This window comes from Rhinopithecus bieti, unplaced genomic scaffold, assembly GCF_001698545.2.
Source record: "Rhinopithecus bieti isolate Rb0 unplaced genomic scaffold, ASM169854v2 scaffold_5613, whole genome shotgun sequence".
Lineage (NCBI taxonomy): Eukaryota > Metazoa > Chordata > Mammalia > Primates > Cercopithecidae > Rhinopithecus > Rhinopithecus bieti.
Window position 1 is genome coordinate 397,241 of NW_016804845.1, and position 18,925 is coordinate 416,165.

Consider the following 18,925-nt stretch of genomic DNA (forward strand, 5'->3'; position numbering starts at 1 on the left):
TTAGAACAATGCCTGGGACAAGGTGTCATTTGCCTATAGACTCTGTGTGAGTCCCTTACTTGCACTATCTGGTCTCTGAAGGCACCAGGATTATCAATCCTTACTATCAAATCCCTGTATTTTAAAAAACATAACATCTCAAACTTCACAACATTATTTTAAATTGTACTTCAGTCTCTAAGAGTTTACCGACCTCAACTTATATAAAGATACCTGTCTCTTCTATCCTTTAATTAAGCTAACAATGTAGCAATTGCCTCATAACACCTGTTGATGACATCTACTTTCATTATTAGTAGCAGGAGTATTTTGGAGATGAAGTCTCGCTCTGTCGCCCAAGCTGGAGTGCAGTGGCACGATCTCAGCTCACTGCACCATTCGCCTCCTGGGTTCAAGCGATTCTCCTGCCTCAGCCTCCCGAGTAGCTGAGATGACAGGAGCCCACCATCACGCTTGGCTAATTTTTGTATTTTTAGTTGAGACAGGATTTCACCATGTTGGCCAGGCTGGTCTCGAACTCCTGACCTCAAGTGATCCACCTGCCTCTGCCTCCCAAAGTGCTGGGATTACAGGTGTGAGCCGCTGCGCCCAGCCTATTTTCATTATTTAAATCTCATTTGTTTTCCATCTGGCATGTGTGTGTTAGTGTCGTCTCCATGGCTGGAATGTAATCTGTGAAACAGACTTTACCTCCTACCTCTATGACCTGCAGTTTTTCCTAGGCAAGCTCTCCTCCTCCCCTTACCAATTGCAGCATGAGGGTGAATCACAAGAGGTCCCCATTCTTCATCCCTTCTTTAAAAACCAAGTAACTTTTGAACAACTTTCCCATCAGCCATCAGCATGATCGTTGATATGGTCAGGCACCTCACCTGACCATGAGCGTATGGGCTCAGGATTCAATACATGTGAATCTTTCTGTCTGACCCCCAGGTATCCGCCGCCAGACTGCCCATTGCATAAAGAAGGGCCGTGGGATGGTGAAAGCTACATTCTGTGACCCAGAAACACAGCCCAATGGGAGACAGAAGAAGTGCTATGAAAAGGCTTGTCCACCCAGGTAACCATCGCTAACAGCTGGAGCTCTGTGTGTCTGCCTACAGTGATGTCTGACTCAAGAGTGACCCAATGCTTGCTGATAAAGAAATAATGTGTGGCTTTGTTATTTGGATAAACACAAGAACGCTGTTAGAGGTTTCTGTGTCTATGCTGTTGGAGCCTGTGGCAAGCTGTGAGGACATAATTCTCCCAAGAGCAGTATTTTCACAAGGTGATGTGTTCTGTGTTTAATTATTTGGCAAGACTAAGTGCCAAAGCATTGGTGAAGAGAATGCTAAGTGGATCACACAAAAGTAGTTTCACTAATAGAGTTGTCTTTTCCAAGGGCATAACCAGTGCAACTCCAGCCTTCAGACGAAAGGTTGGCACCTTCTAATCACAGTGCCCACGTGTACTTCAGGCTGCCCAGAAGAGGGGGCTCAGAGAGCAAGTTTTCCCAACCTCAACATTACTGACACGTGGGGCTAGCTGACTCTTTGTGTGGGGGGCTGCCTTGTGAATTGCAGGAGGCTTAGCAGCATTACTGGCCTGTGTTTACTTAGATGCTGGTAGAACTCCCTCCCTCGGAATCCAGGCTATGACAACTGAAAATGTCTGCAGACATTGACAGATATCCACTACAGGGTAAAATCATCCTCAGTTGATAGTCACTGTTATAGAGATATTCAGCAATATTCAGGGTATTGCTAACCACATTGGTTCAAGAGATTGGGATCCTAGAAGGTAGTTGGGATGTTATTATGCCAGGCTTATGTTTAAAAAGAGAGAGAGAAAAAAGAAAGGAAAAAGAAAAAGGAGGAAGAAGGAGAAGAAGAAAAGAGGGAGGGAAAGATGGAGAGGAAAGAGGAAGAAACGAAGGAATATTGGTTGATTTCCAAAAAGTGTCTTCATTCTCTAGCGACCTTAAACAGGGATGTATTTATGTTGCAGAGTCCAGCAAGCGTTCATCCCAGTTCTACGCAGACAAACTATGAGGCATTTAAACAAGGGGGAGACTCACTGGTATCATAAATCAAACAGGTGACAGGGCCGATTCTAAAGAAGAGCTAGAATGTAACAAATATCCAAGAACTAAGTTAGAAAGAAGAGTCAAGACAAGACTCTTGTCTGCAAAAAACCGATGACAGTCTCTTAGTGGTCCAAACTAGCAGGACCCAGAAGCCAGGGTATTCTCAACTCAGAGAGAGGTTTATTTTCTCTTCTGTGGCTTTTCCTAGGTAGGAGCTGGACCCCACCACTACTGAAGCAGGAGAGCAATATGTCATCGCCTCGCCTTGCTCTAGCTCCTTCCTGTGGCTCTTTTGCCAGGAAGAACTAGAAATGACAAGGGAAGATAAGGCTAGCACTAGGTTTTATATGAAATTGCAGTTATGTTACTTTCTCAGGGAAGAATGAGCCAGGAAAGAGAGCCTTTCTTAGAGCTAGTCCATCGCCTACTACTGCACAGAATTCATGAATTGTGAGATTTTTGACTCCTGAGAATGTTAATGAGGCATAATATAATACTTACAGGTTCAATTTCTGAAAATGCACTCTCAAGTAGGATATGATAAGCTAAGTAGAATTCCATGAAACATTCAGATATAATGGTTGTATTAGTCCATTCTCACACTGCTGATAAAGACATACCCGAGACTGGATAATTTGCAAAGAAAAAGAGGTTTCATGGACTCACAGTTCTAAGTGGCTGGGGAGGCCTCACAATCATGGCAGAAGGTGAAAAGCATATCTTACATGGCTACAGACAAGACAGAACGAGAGTCAAGTGAAAGGGGTTTGCCCTAATAAAGCCGACAAATCTTGTGAGACTTATTCAGTAGCACGAGAACAGTATGGGGCAATCTGCCCCCGCGATTCAATTATCTCCCACCGGGTCCCTCCCACAACGTGTGGGAATTATGGGAGCTACAATTCAAGCTGAGATTTGGGTGGGGACACAGCCAAACCATATCAATGGCCAATTTACAAAAGTCCTTTTTATTTATGATTGCATTTTAGCTTCTACAGATATTTATGAAATAGTCATAAGACAAGGTATGGGTATTACTCTGAGGTGGTATATGAGGAGATAAAAGTTCAGAGAAATTTGATGCCATACCCTAGGGGAAACAGCGGCAGAGAAAACTAGAACTTCTTTTTTTACATTTTACTTTAAGTTCTGGGATACATGTGCAGAACGTGCAGGTTTGTTCCATAGACGTACATGTGCCATGGTGGTTTGCTGCATCTAGGTTTTAAGCCCCGCATGCATTAGGTATTTGTCCTAATGCTCTCCCTCCCCTTGCCCCCCAACCCCCTACAGGCCCCAGTGTGTGATGTTCCCATCCCTGTGTCCATGTGTTCTCATTGTTCAACTCTCACTTATGAGTGAGAACATGAAGTGTTTGGTTTTCTGTTCCTGTATTAAAAACTAGTACTTTTTAAGAACCCACTATTTTTCAAGCTGTTTCCACATAACCATATCATTTAAACCTGTAAGCAACCCTAATTTGTAGATACATTTATGCTCATTATACAAATGAAGACTCTTAAAGCCTTCACAAAAATTTTCCTCAGTCACTTAGCTACAAATTTTAGAGTCGGGATTTGAACCCAGATCTGTCTGCTCTGCTGCCTCTGTATGTGCTGCTACACCATGCTGCTGCCTAGGATCTCAGGATAAGCAGGTTTCAGTGCTAGAACCAGGTTGCAGTGCTAGAACCCTACATTTAAACTATTTTGCTCACATTAAAACACCATAAAAATGTTATGAATGCACAGAAAAAGCTGACTCCAAAACTAAGTCATGCCTCCAGGTCCAAGCGATTCTCCTGCCCCAGCCTTCTGAGTAGCTGAGATTATAGGCGCACACCACCACATCTGGCTAATTTTTGTATTTTTAGTAGAGATTGGGTTTCACCATGTTGGCCACACTGGTCTCAAACTCCTGACCTCAAGTGATCCACCCGCCTTAGCCTCTGCAAGTGCTGGGATTACAGGCATGAGCCCACGTGCCTGGCGATTTGCTTTTTTAAGAATAAATAATAAACTAATAGTATTTGTTTTTGCAAGCTTAGTTCACTAGTTTCCTTGTATATGAATTTCAAGCTGCAATATCTTCTTCTGTCACCTAATTTCCATGATCTCTGAAAAGTTCATACCCATCACTGAGACCTGTCATTTCTTTTCCCAAAAAATTTCCTGTGCAAGATTTAATCTTGTTTATTTCTTCAGTAAATCTTCAGTAAATAAGAAATTTCTTCAGTAAATAAGAAAAAATCTTATTTTTTCTTCAGTAATATCTTGTTTTTACAACCAATTTCAACATTCTGTGTTCTTCCCCAAAGGAGTATTTGAGACAGATTTTTTTAAGATTTAATAAAAACTTTTGATTAAACATAAAAAAATGTATTACATAGCCAATGGCTTTCAGGATGAAAGACTTGTAGAGCATGTTCCAGGAGAGAGGAGGCTGTCAAAAAAGAAATTCTTTGAAAATTTAATATATCTGATTCCAGAAAGAGGTTATTTGTGTCCCTTCTCCCTACTGACTTCTCTCTGAACTTTGGTTTTCAGAAAAGCAAAACTCTGCTAGGCCACAGCTGTGGTGGTGCCTAGCATATCCAAAGTACTCAATAAACCTCTGACAGTGATTTTGTTAAACTCTGGCAGCTATATGTAGGTTTCAGTCCACAGAATAATGGCATATGACTTAAACCAAGGTTTCTCAACCTCAACACTATTGCTGCTTTGAGCTGGATAGTTTTTTGTTGTGGGAAGCTGTCTCGTGCCAGTGTAGGAGGTGTAGCAGTACCCCTGGACTGTATCCACTAGATGCCAATAGCAACCCACCCCCCCTTCCCTGTCACCACCAATTTGTGATGATGAAAAATGTCTTTGGACATTCCCACATGTCCCCTGGGGAGGGAAGCTGCAGAAATCTCTGCTGATTGAGACCTTCTGATCTAAATGAAAGGAATGAGGTCATTGAGACTGGAAAAAGCCCATGAAAGAGGGAAAAAGGACTGAGCATGATGTGTGTAGGGGACAAGAAAGCTAGGGAAAATGAGGCTGGAGGAATGGGATATAATGGGAATATGGAGACAATGTGTACACAGGACCAGGAGGTAAGAGTGCTTGCACTGTAGTCATGGTTTTGTCAGAATGTGAAATGTTTAGTTGAATTGGATTTTGGAATGTAAATTCTATTAGGAAAAAGATTCGTACAAAGAAAGATTATAATTATAAAAGTTGATTTCTTAAAGTAAATTACTATTCTCAGCAAGGGTTTAACAAATTCAGTTTTGGACTTTCATTTATCTGAGTAATGAAGGTTAGAAAGAGTGAGGTGTCCTGGTTTGTTGGCGATCAGCGCTGTTGGAGCACATACTGATAGGGGAATCGGTAGAAGCTACTGATAAAAGAGGGGTTATTTTAAAAATAAAAGAAAGATTCAAAGGGTCTCTAACCCATCCCTTCTACTTGATCTCAGAGAAGACTCGTATCCAAAGTACAGTAAACTTTTACAGAATTCTGGAACAACTACAGGCTCTTCAAAGATCTCAAACATAGGCACACACACATACACACACACACACACACACACACACACACGCACTCTTAGACATTTAGATAAAACATAAAATCTCCATAAATATAAAAACAGTATTCTATTAGAAATCTCCTACAAGAGGTGGGATTATGGCAAACACCCAAAAGAATGAGATGGACAGCAGAGAACAACTGGACCATGGCTCCTGAGCCCTGGGCCTGGAAGACCTTTACAGCAAAAAAAAAAAAAAGAAAGAAAGAAAAAAGAAGATGGTTTTCACTTTAATCTTGTGAGAGTAAGACTAAGCTGTTTTAGTCCGTTTTGTGTTGCTGTACCAGAATACCACAGACTGGATAATTTATAAAGAACAAATTTATTTCTTGGCCAGGCATGGTGACTCACTCTGTAATCCCAGAGCTTTGAGAGGCCAAGGCAGAAGGATCACTTGAGCACAGGAGTTCGAGACTAGCCTGGGCAACAAAGCAAGACCCCTTCTGTATAAAAGAAAAGAAAAAATAAATTTCTTTTAAAAGAAACATTTCTCACATTTCTGGAGATTGGATGGCCAAGATCATGGTACTAGCATTTGATCTGGCGAGGGCCTTCTTGCTGCATCCTTATAAGGCTGAAGGAGGAAGGGCAACAGAGGACAAACATTTGTGTCCTCATATAGAAGAGCGAAAGGGAGTAAACCACTCCCAAATCCTTTTTCAAGTGACCTTAATCCATTCATGATGGTAAAGCCATCATGACCTAAACACCTCCCATCAGACCTCACCTCCCAACACTGTTATATTGAGGATTAAGTGTCTAACTCATATGTTTTAGGGAACACATTCAGACCACAGCAAAATCACAGGCAATATGTTCCCTAAGGGACTGTAGAGAAAACTCCAAGAAGAGAAAACAAGAACGTCCATTATCACTTTGTAGTGATACAGCTGAAAGCCCTATAGCAAGTACTTAGATAAATTAAACTTTCAATCAACTCAGATTAAGGCCTTTTCAGAATGGCATTTTATAGATTCTCTTGGCCTGACCTCCTTTAGAAAAGCCTGAGGTAGGACAAAGTAATTAGATTAATACAGTGGGGCACTTATTGGTTTCACATCATACTGTTCCAATATTATTAGCTCTTTACCCACTAAGGTTAAACACCAAAGAGTAAATAAGTAATCTCAATTACTTATTAAATGAAGAATATGATTGAATTGAGGAATTGCTTTCTTCTGATATTTTTAACTTGAGACTAAAAGTATCACAATCAAAAGAAATTATACATAAATAAATCCAATATTTAGTAAATAAAAGTAAAAAGTTTTATCTTCAAAATGACCAAAATTCAATGCTGTCTCAAGTCAGGAGGCTTTCTTGAAGTCAGGAATGAAGGACTTCCCCCAGTGTACTATTTTCCCATGAGAAATAAAAGTGTCCCACTTGTTACTATATGAAGGGATGGAAAAGTGGGCTGTACAGAGGAACAATAATGGACCCAAACCACACTGAGTGAAGACAGCTGTTCTATCTTCGGTGCTGGGGAAGATTTGCACAATAATGGAGAAGAAGGACAAGAGATGGCTCCCTGCCATTTTCAAAAGCTACTTCTGTGTAACCAGTGGGCCCACATCCTAGATTCTTGAGTAAAAAATTATTTCATTTAAGTTTATTCTTTTTCTACTCATTTCTTATCAAAGGGAGCAGTGAAAATATTAACAAGTAGACTTCAGGAGGTAGGGGAAAAAATAAAGGCAATGTCCCTAATTGATCACCTCCTAAATAATTTAAAAATTTATGTTAAAGTGCCTACTTTTACATTCAATTAAGAGCCAGGAGACCTAGAGTCTAATTGGACTCTTTTACTCAATAGCACGGTCAAAATAACAACAAATCATAACAAATGCTTGAGTTCTTGTTATATGTCAGGCTCTGTACTATACACTTGACATGAACTGGTCTTTCATTTAATGCGCAACAACGCTCATATATTTTTACACCCATTGAATAGATGAGAAAGTGAGACTTAACCTTGCTTAAAGTTGCACAGCAGAACCCTGGACCTCAGTTTTCTTACTGAAAAGAGAGGGCATGCATATGTATTTTTTTCTCATTCAAAAACATGCGTATTTAGCAACTGCTTATGCCAGGCACTCTGCTGAGCTCTGGAGTTATGATTGAAGACACCGTGGCCCTGTCTGCAGCACGCCCCCTAGTGGGTTGGAGTGTCTGCATGGCCCTCCCAGCCCTGTGATCTGCATTTCTGCCCCTGCTTTCTCAGTGGTTGAATGGAATGTATGCTTACGTTGGCGATCTTCTCTCACATGTCCATGTTTGCCTGCAGGTGGTGGGCAGGGGAGTGGGAAGCATGCTCCGCGACATGCGGGCCCCACGGGGAGAAGAAGCGAACCGTGCTGTGCATCCAGACCATGGGCTCTGACGAGCAGGCTCTCCCGCCCACAGACTGCCAGCACCTGCTGAAGCCCAAGACCCTCCTTTCCTGTAACAGAGACATCCTGTGCCCCTCGGACTGGACAGTGGGCAACTGGAGTGAGGTGAGCTCAGGGCTCAGAGGGGAAACTGGCATTATTCAAGCTTCATCAGCCCCTGCCTTCCTTCTCATTATCCAATCCGAGGTGACCCTAGGTAAAATTGCAAAATATCCCTGGCCTGCTCATTTTCCATTCATACGGGATCTTGCTCTCACTTGCTCAATGGTCAGCTTACTACCTGACAGGGATGAGGTAGATTCCGCCCCGCCAGTACAGGATCATAACGACTAATTAATAAATCAGAAGCTTGGCCGGGCCTGTTGTTAAACCATTGGTAGCAGATGAGGGACCTCCCACGCACCCCAAAAGTGATTTATAAAACATTGACCAGCACATCACTATAGTAAACCCAAACCAAAAGAGTGTCACTTGACACTAAGAAAAATCCCCTCAAATTATCCGTCTGTTCACCATGTGTCAAGGCCAAACCAGACCAAGGTTTATAACATCTATTATCAGACACATAAGTTCAGATGAATGTTGCATTTTCCCCAAATTAATTTGATCTAATTATCTGACTATAATTGAAAATCAGTAAGCTGGAAGGTTATGAAAAGCTCTCCCAGGCTTTAATTTTCTTTGGGTCACTTTGGCATCTGGTTTTGTCAGGCCTTGTCATGTTCCCAGTTATTAGTGGAGGGCCCCAAAGTCTCCAAGGGCCTCAGCTCTGCTTCCCTATATGCAGTTCAGTGAATAACCTAAGGAATAACTAGGAAGTACATGTTTTTTAAAAATTAACAGGCCAGTGTTTAGAGATGGATGCTGACTTTATCTTAAAAACTTCCTTGAATAGCCATATGCTTCCATAATAATGCTACCACTGGCCAGGCACCTGTAATCCCAGCACTTTCAGAGGCCGAGGCAGGAGGATCACTTGAGCTTAGGAGTTTGAGACCAGCCTAAGCAACATGATGAAACCCTATCTCTATTGAAAATACAATTAGCCTGGCATGGTGGCATGCCTGTAGTCCCAGCTACTTGGGGGGCTGAGGCAGGAGGATCACTTAAGCCTGGGAGATCGAGACTGTAGTGAACTGATATCATGACACTGTACTCCAGCCTGGTTGAGAAAGTGAGACTCTGTCTCAAAATAATAATAACAATAATGTCACCATTGCTCAGGATATTTTAGGAACTCCTATGAGGACTCAGGAGAAAATGGAGAATATCTGATTCAGGAGAATGCCACAGAAAGCCGATTAGAATGGGGCCTGATGGATAAATGAATAATGAGATCAAAATGTTTGTGTTTAAAAAATATTTGATTATAAATATGTGACAGATTGCTTTGCACCTGCTCTGAAAGAAGAATTCTAAAATGTGTCTAAGCAAAGGTACCATCTCTGAAGATACCTATTTGAAAGCAAAACATTCATTTAAATACAGCAGCTTTGATGAAACCTTATTTCCAAGACTCCCTTTTATTAGCTTATGTCACAGTTTAGGTTTATTTACCTTCTGAATCTGTACAGGATGTTGTCTTGGGCATCTAGGTGAAATTAAAAAAAAGAAAAGAAAAGAAACAGAAAGTATAGTCCCTAGATGGTAAGAACTTCCATCCAGTGGGAGAGATAGGATCCAGAAAAGAAAAAGAAAAAAAGGAAAGAAAGGAAAGGAAGGACAAAGGTATGCATGTAAAGAAATATACCTACATACAAATATGGGTGTATTACTGATTCACTCACCAATGTATGTACACACATCAGTGATAAACCAAACATTCTTTTTGCTATTCCTGGAGGAGTATAATCACAGCATTTGGCTGTCCTGCCTTATTAGTCCACCACAACCTAGGTTTCTGTAAATTACAGTGTTGTCAAAATAAGGCTGAATAGAGTATTGTGACTGGCCTATTAAATCTGTTTGCCAAAAATGTGTTGGCTGCATCCAAAACTGTTAATAATTCTTGTCATGTAGAATTTACTAATTGCCAACATCTTAATGCTTTTTCAGAGGACTGCAATTACAGATTTGGCTGAGGAGTTCTTATTGTGTTCATGTTTATGGGAAGCGTAGTAACCTGTCTTAACTGGAGAACAAGAGACCAAAAAGTTGGCATGATGTAAGAAGCACTCAGGTCTGTGGTTCCGTATGCAGCCATTGCATAGTCAATGGACCACACATGGACAGTTTCTAGCTTCCACTTGACAGAGCTGAGCAGAAAGGCTGGGCCAATGCCGTCATTCAGAAGACGTCATTGGAGTGCTTTTAGTTAAATCAGTATCAAAATATTCATCAAACGGGTCTTCCTTTCTTGTCTCTGCTGTCTTACTAATAACCTTCTAATGAACTTTGCTGGAGTATGATGAAATGTCTTTGACATTCTAACTATGCCCAGATACTTTTTTTAAAGAGAGATGACATAGCGATTCTTGGCAGGCAGTATTTATTGTCTAGATTTTGTCTGGAGAACAACATTATTTGAAGCAGGATAGTGCTCCAGCCATCATTTGGTCTGCACTGTGTCATTTGGGTCACTGTGGATGGTCTAAAACTGTAAGGTTACTGATCCAAAAGGCCCAAGAACTGACAGCCTTCTAGATTGCTATAAAATGGCCTTCTCTGGGTTAACCTAAGAGAGAAGAAAGAGAAAGTACATTCATGAGCTCCCTTCCCTATCAAAGCACTCCACCAACTCAAGCAGTAAGGGAAGAGTGGGCCCAGCTGTGCCAGGTCAGTACACTCCTCCCTGTTCCAGCAGGAATCAGAAAGGGGAGTTCTCTCCCCTGCTGCCCCAGGCAGGCTTTCCTGCCCCCTGTGACCAGCCCCTTTTCTCTAAGCTTATGTTCTAGATACCTGACTCCCACCTCCAATCTCAGGTTTTACCAAGAATCTTATCCTGGTTTTGCTCACCCTACTTTGTGGACTTAGAGGGTAAAGAAGGGAACTCTATTTATTGTAAATAGAGACCAGGTATCAAAGTTATTGTGGCTCTCTTGCTTCCCAGATACACCATTTCAGGGGCATGCCTTGTGAGAGGCAGCCAGTCTAGTAGTGAGGGGCACAGTCCCTAGAGCATGGCTTCCTGGGTTCAAATGTGTATGTGTGGCAAACAGGACACTCCAGAAGCCAGGATGTGTGTGTTTATTTATACAGTTTTCCTTTCCAAAGGCTTTTCAGGCAGTTTACAATAAAAGGGCTGTGGACATTGAAGTGGTGAACTGGAAGTTGTAGCCATACCTGGGAGCAGAGAGCAACATGCTAAACCTGAGAATAATAGGGTTATTTTGATGAAGCTTTCAGTTTAACCCAGTGCATCCAGACAACCAGGGCAACAAGGGCAGCCCAGTGGGTTCCATAATTCTTTCTATCTGATAGATGGAAGGGTACCACTTCTTCAAGAGACACCCGTGGTACCCCCAACGAGAGCTTTAAAATAACTTGCCAAAATTATATGAGATTTGTAATAATGACTCCAAGGATATAACTAGAGAATGATTCAGTCAGATACTTTGTAAAAAGCTGTGCCATCTTTTTCCTTGGATGGATGGATGGATGGATGGATGGATGGATGGATGGATGCATGGATAACCACCATGTACTTAATAAATGTTTGATTAGTGCATCCTTGGCAGAAAGGGAAGTAGGAAGAGTCCTGGCTGAGATCGCAGAGAACCATCTTAGTTCTGGTCTTGTATTGCATAAACTTGTATTGCATGTTATACAGTCTTCGGAAAATGATTTTTCCTTATAGGACCTCAGTTTCCTCAACTATAAACCAACATGTTATTTCTCCTATTAATTAGACTAATGTAATGATGGGTGATAATTTTTCTAGGTTTTCCAGCCCTGGCAATCTCTAATTGTGTGGCCTTGAGCCAGTGTTAATTCTCTCCTAGCCTGTTGTCATTGAGAAACATAGGATTATTGTAAGAATTGAAGAAGATAATTCATGCAAACACTTAGCATAGTGCCTGGTAAATAGTAAGTGTTCACTAAATTATTATCAGACAAGAAGGCAAAAGTCTATTTTCCATGCTAATCTGATTTTGCAAACCTTGTTCAATCAGTTGTACCCAAATGTGCTGAAGGAACTGATCTGTGGCCCCGTAAGTTTTCACTCAGGGAGCTCAGGCCCCTCCCTGAGCTCAAGGAGCTCATTCATTTTATGCATGAAACACTGTAAGTGCAGTGCTTCTGGCCTGCAGATTTTTCAAGGGCCTGCACAACTATTTGAGACCTGAAAAAAAACCTCATGCATTGCTTCTATAAAAACAAAAGGACCCTACAAAATCAGAAATCAATATTTAATTACATATTAATAGCAAATACATACCAAGCATTTTGTATGCATTATTACTATGTATTATGTATGTATCTATTAAGTACTTTTATGGGTATTAGCACATTTAATCTTCACCATGACTTATTGAGCCCCATTTTATTAATACAAGTGAAGAAACTGAGGCATAGAAACATTTAGAAATTTGTCCAAAGTCACATGGAGCCAGGATTTGAATGCAGGCAGCACAGTGTCCACTCTGAATATATACTTTGCCATACTACGTCTCAGATATCTGCAAAATGTAGCAATATGACAGTTTTTAGTATTCGTAAGAAATGTTTTGTGTTTGGAAATGATTTGCAGGCTGGCTTTTCTCATTCTGTTGGAATTTCAGACTGTGCATAACGATTGCTGAGAAATCAGAGCTTCCCCAAAATTAAATGTTGCCATCCCTGAATAACTTCAAAAGCGCAGGAAAAAGATACAGCCTTTCGCAAAAGGTTTGAATAGACATTTCTCCAAAGAAGGCATACTCGTGGCAAACAGGCATATGAAAATGTGCTCAACATCATTATCATCAGAGAAATGCATATCAAAACTATAATGAGATACCATTTTTACCCCAGTTAAAATGGCTTACATCCAAAAGACGGCAAAAACAAATGCTGATGAGGATGTGGAGAAAAGGGACCCCTCGTACGCTGTTGGTAGGAATGTAAATAGTTTAACCACTGTGGAGAACAGTTTGGAGGTTCCTCAAAAAGGTGAAAGTTAAGCTACCACGTGATCCAGCAATCCCACTGCTGGGTATATACCAAAAGGAAAGGAAACCAGTCTATCAAAGAGATATCTGCACTCCTATGTTTGTTGCAGCACTGTTTACAATAGCTAAGATTTGGAAACAACCTAAGTGTCCCTCAACAGATGAACAGATAAAGAAAATGTGGTACCTATACATGATGGAGTACTGTTCAGCCACAGAAATGAGTGAGATTCAGTCATTTGCAACAACGTGGATAAACTGAAGATCATTATGTGAAGTGAAATAAGCCAGGCACCGAAAGAGAAATATTGCATGTTCTCACTTATTTTAGGACTCTAAACATCAAAACAATTGAACTTACGGACATAGAGAGTGAAAGGATGGTTACTAGAGGCTAGAAACAGTAGTGAGAGTTTGCAGGGAAGGTGGGGATGATTAATGGGTACAAAAAAATAGAAAGAATGAATAAGACCTACTATTTGATAGCACAATGAGATGACTATAGTTAATAATAACTTAATTACACATTTTAAAATAACTTAAAGGGTATAATTAGATTGTTTGTAACTGGAAGGATAAAAGCTTGAGGGGATGGATACCACATTCTCTATGATGTGCTTATTTCACATTGCATGCCGGCATCAAAACATCTCATGTACCCCATAAATATATATACCTACTATGTACGCATAAACATTTTTAAAAAGTGAAATGGAAAAAAAAAATTCAAATTTTTTTATAGCAAAAGTTACATTTTACTTGAGATGAGAAATACATTTGAATATATTTGACAGGACATTGGTGGAGGCTTTAAAAGCAGACACACCAAGAGTCTGGGAAGATCTTTAACCGACCCTTCCTGTGCCTGACAAAAACACACAAACAAAACATTCACTTAACCAAGGTACTGAGAATCGATATAGTACAAAGCTCATCACAGGGGTGTTGGAATGCAGAGTAACCAAATAGACCGAATGCCGATGTTCACAAATGAGCTGTCTCTGGCTCTTGGGACAGAAGGCGTGGCTCAAAAGGCAATGCTATGTCTATTGCTAAGTGGGAAGCAAAGCTAGACTCGTGAAATCCCTGCCACCTGAGGGAAGAGAGAGCATGGAGGGATAAGGACATTTTTGAGAGTCGCTGACCCTCTGGATTCCCCAATTCCAGGCACTCCTGTGGGGCTGGTCACCTGATATTCTGACCTTGTCACTCCCTCTTTTGGTGTGGAGTGTCATTAGTGTCAACATCTCAGTTCTTCCCAGGCATCAGTAGCCTGTGCTTGGCCAGGGTTTGTGGAGAACAGATATGGGCACCTCTTTTTGCAACAACTACTTACAAAAAACCAGCTGAGAGCTATGTTGATTGTCCTCATCAGGTCTGATTTGTTTTAATTACCTAGGCTACTGTCTCAGTTCCCGAGGGCTGCCCTAACGAAGTACCACAAACTGGGCAGATTAAATAACAGGAATTTATTGTCTCACATCTGCAGAAGCTACAAAATCAAGGTCAAGGTGTTGGCAAAATGAATTCCTTCTGAAAGCTGGGAGGGCGATTTGCTCCATGCCTTTCTCCCAGCTTCTGGTGGTTTGATGTCAATCTTTGGTGCTCATTGGCTTGTAAATGCATCACTCCAACCTCTGCCTTCATCTTCAGATGACATTCTACCTGCCTGTGATCACTGCGTTCAGATTCCCCTTTTGATATGGATACCACTAGGCCCAACCTAATGACCTTCTTGTAACTTGATTACCTTTTTAAAGATCCTTTCTCCAAATAAGATCACATTCTGAGATTGGGGGCATTGGGATTTTGACATATCTTTTTTGAGAGGGACACAATTCAACCCAAAACAGATACCTATGTGTTTTAGCTTGTTTTCAAAGCTGGTGTTTGTATGAGAGCTAATTATTCATTTATAAATTTCTGAGATTGTGCATTCAATGTTTTAATGCCCAAAGTATTCACTGTTTCTCTACTCAGCCCTTTAGCCCAAACCCTCTGATAAATTCCGACTGTGTTTTCGAATAAACTCTTTCTCAGCACTACAGCTCAGTGCCAGTTGTGAGCCTCCTCACCCCCAACAGTGGACCACAGGTTGGTGGAGTTGATAAATTTGGCAGCAAACCCCTTTCTCAGTGGGTTCCCCCACAAGAAACCTGTATCCAGGATGGTGACAAGTGAGAGCAAAATGACTCCTAGAGAGCAGGTTAACAGGTTGACATGCTGCTTGCATAGTCCAGGGTTCAAAATTACGAGGTAAGGGCATACGATAATCATAGCTGAAGTTGTTTTGGAGAATTCTGAAGCTACCAATTGAGATGGGTTTGGAGTGTGGTGTTGTGTACTGCATTTATCTCATCTGTAGAGCTTGACAGATCCTGAGGAGATTAACACAGTTGGAAGATGTACTGGAAGAAGCGTGGAGTTGAATACAAAGCAGCAATGCCTGTTCTGCAGTGACTAGGCGAAAAGGCAAGTTTGTATTCAGGCCCAATAAGCTTGGCAGACAGCTAATACTGTCCAGCTGGGCATACTGTGCCCCAGAACTAAGGAATGGCAATCGTGGGTTATTTGGAAGATTCAGCGTCTGCTGGCTAAGAAAAGTAGAGGTAGATGAAAGGTTGGTGCACTGAGGGACATATAAACTCCCAGATCCCAGGTCTTCATTAATCAGGTTTTGGGTTGCTATTTGGGAATGAGAACTATAGATGAGATCATCAGCTTTTCCAAGAGAAGTTAAAAATCAGGAATTTTATTAACATAAAATTTCTAATTTTTAAAATGTTGGCTACTATTTTGGTTTTCGTGTTTTGTTGGTTGGTTGGTTGGTAGATTGGTGGGTTTTAAGATTGAGCAAGTCAAAGAATACATGTCAGTGGGCCACATGTAACCGTTAGGCTGCTACTTGGAACTCCTCTTCAAGAACCATCTTCTGTTTCAAAATATTAAAATCTAATGTATTTTAACTCAGCAACCAGCTAGATAGCTGAAATGGTCTGTCTCTGTGTCCCCACCCAAATCTCATTTTGAGTGGTAATCAAAATTGTAATCCCCATGTGTTGAGGGAGGGACCTCATGGGGAATGATTGGATTATGGGAGCAGTTCCCCCATGCTGTTCTTGTGACAGTGAGTTCCCTTGAGATCTGATGGCTTTATAAGGGGCTTTCCCCTTCTTCACTCTGCACTTCTCTCTCCTGTCACCATGTGAAGAAGGACGTGTTTGCTTCCTCTTCTACCATGATTGTAAGTTCCCTGAGGCCTCCCCACCTATGCAGAACTGTGAGTCAGTTAAACCTTTTTCCTTTATAAATTTCCCCATCTTGGTATTTCTTTATAGCAACATGAAAACAAACTACTACAGTAGCTTTTTTTTTGAGACAGAGTCCCACTCTGTCGCCTGGGCTGGAGTGTAGTGGCCGGATCTCAGCTCACTGCAAGCTCTGCCTCCCGGGTTTACACCGTTCTCCTGCCTCAGCCTCCGGAGTAGCTGGGACTACAGGCGCCCGCCACCTCGCCCGGCTAGTTTTTTGTATTTTTTTTAGTAGAGACGGGGTTTCACCATGTTAGCCAGGATGATCTCGATCTCCTGACCTCGTGATCCGCCCGTCTCAGCCTCCCAAAGTGCTGGGATTACAGGCTTGAGCCACCGCGCCTGGCTACAGTAGCTATTCTTTACTCCTGCCTTACTCTTTTAGGTTGAGCAAATTCACACCATCAGTAAGATTACTTAGTTCTTGTTATTTGTAAATTTGAAAACCACATATCCATCTGTTAGCTTTAGGAAATCTGAATCTAAAAACATCCAGCAGTAAACCATTAGGGGGTGTGTGGGTCTCCACAGTATCTTGTAGACATGTGCCTGCACTCACCTCACCAAGACAGCTGCTCACTTCACACCTCCCTGATGAGACAGTTCTGTGTGTCACCCACAAGAGCAGTGGAAATTGGGGAACCCCAAGCCTTTTGTTGTGATCACTATTGTTATTATCAGCATCATTATTAGAACAGTGATAATAATAGCTTTCAATCACTAATTGTCTTCATATATTATGCCACCTCTGTTAAGCCTATTGTTGAGGGTAATCCGCACAGTAGCCTGCAAAGGTAGGTGCTGCTGTCTCTGTTTCCAGGTGAGGAAGCTGACTTAGTCACTGAATCATGCAGGGAGTTAATATGATAGATCGGGGAATTTAAGGTATTTCTCAGAGGTTTTATAGTTTTTTTTTTTTTTTTTTTTTTTTTTTTTTTTTTTTTTACTTCATAGTTCACTGGGGAGGTAGAGGGAATATGCCCCTATAATTTTGCATTTTAAGAATTTTTGTAAAAGTGTATAAGTAAAGCTAACTTCTTTAGAGATATTAGCAACATTTCAAGTCAAAACAAACCAAAAGAAAAGAGAAAGAAGAGAAAGAAAAGAAAAATAGAAGCGTTTCCTATTATGTCACTATCTAGTCTAATACTTCATGGAAAGGAAAGCCAAAAGAGGGTCACCTGCTGCCTGAGAAGAGTTGGCAGTAGCTGGGATCTCAGTTATCAGTCAGCTCTCAAGACTGAGCCTGCCTGAGGCAGCCAGCATGGAAATGTGTTCACACATACAAAACTGATAAATTTTACAAAGTGGGGATTTGAAAATCCAAGAAGTTCAGATTAGAATGTAACAAATGGAGAAGTACTCCGCATGACTAAAATAGATGGAGCACAGAGTATCCTCCTACACAAGAAGGGAAGAAACAATGCAGCACATCAGGAAGATAAATACCTCCTGCCTTCCCTTTCCAGGTCCAGGGAGAAGTGAGTCATGGACCCTGCCAGAAGAGACTGTTCCCTCCCTGTTGGTCTCCGATACTTGCAGTTGGTAGCCGCCACCTTGGTAGGAAATGAGTGTGCATTAAGCATCATTTCCGCCCAAATTATTTTTATTATTATTTCAAAACAAACCTGAAAGTTCCATCTTGGAGCAACTTGTTTTAATATTTTGTGGATATCTTAAGTCAGCAGCTTCACTGGTTGGGTCCAAATCCACAGTTGGACACTCCTTCAGCTGTACATTCTCCTGTGCTCACAGCATCTCCTGCTTTTCAAAAGAGCTGATTTCACAGAGCCGTTATATATCAGTGAGTGATTACGTTTGATTGAAACAAAATAAAGGAGAAGTTTCTATGTCAATATTATGTTCCTACTTAGAGAAAATTGAAAATAGAACTTGAGAAGGCAAGGACCTTAAACTAAATGCAGAAGCTCATGAGTGAGAATTTTTCCATTCCTGATTTTTTTTTCAGGTAAAAGAGTCACTTAATTAATATGTACAAGGTGATCACTGTGTCCTCAGAACTATCCTGGAATTCCATTACGAATAAAAAACAGTTCCTGCTTTTGGGTAGCTTTTCATAAATCAAAAGTCCCTGAGTGAACTCCATGGACAGCTACTTGTACAGTGTGTTGCGCTAGGTTTGGGGATGGGGGTAAAAATAAATCTAATGCTGGCTGCGCACGATGACTCACGCCTGTAATCCCAGCACTTTGGGAGGCCAAGGCGGGAGGATCATGAGCTCAGGAGACTGAGACCATCCTGGCTAACACGGTGAAACCCGTCTGTACTACAAATACAAAAAAATTAGCCGGGTGTGGTGGCTGGCGCCTGTAGTCCCAGCTACTCGGTAGGCTGAGGCGGGAGAATGGTGTGAACACGGAAGACAGAGCTTGCAGTGAGCCGAGATCGCGCCACTGCACTCCAGCCTGGGTGACAGAGCGAGATTCTGTCTCAAAAATAAAATAAAATAAAATAAAAAATAAATAAATA

At 41.3% G+C, this 18,925-nt stretch overlaps 1 protein-coding gene across 1 annotated transcript in view; it reads left to right on the plus strand.

Annotated features, from left to right (window-relative positions):
• Positions 1-18,925, plus strand: part of ADAMTS12 (ADAM metallopeptidase with thrombospondin type 1 motif 12) — a 373,663-nt gene that overhangs the window by 307,488 nt on the left and 47,250 nt on the right. Inside the window, 2 exon segments of the mRNA XM_017870704.1 lie at positions 934-1,060; positions 7,929-8,139. Of these exon segments, the coding sequence (XP_017726193.1) occupies positions 934-1,060; positions 7,929-8,139 (338 nt within the window).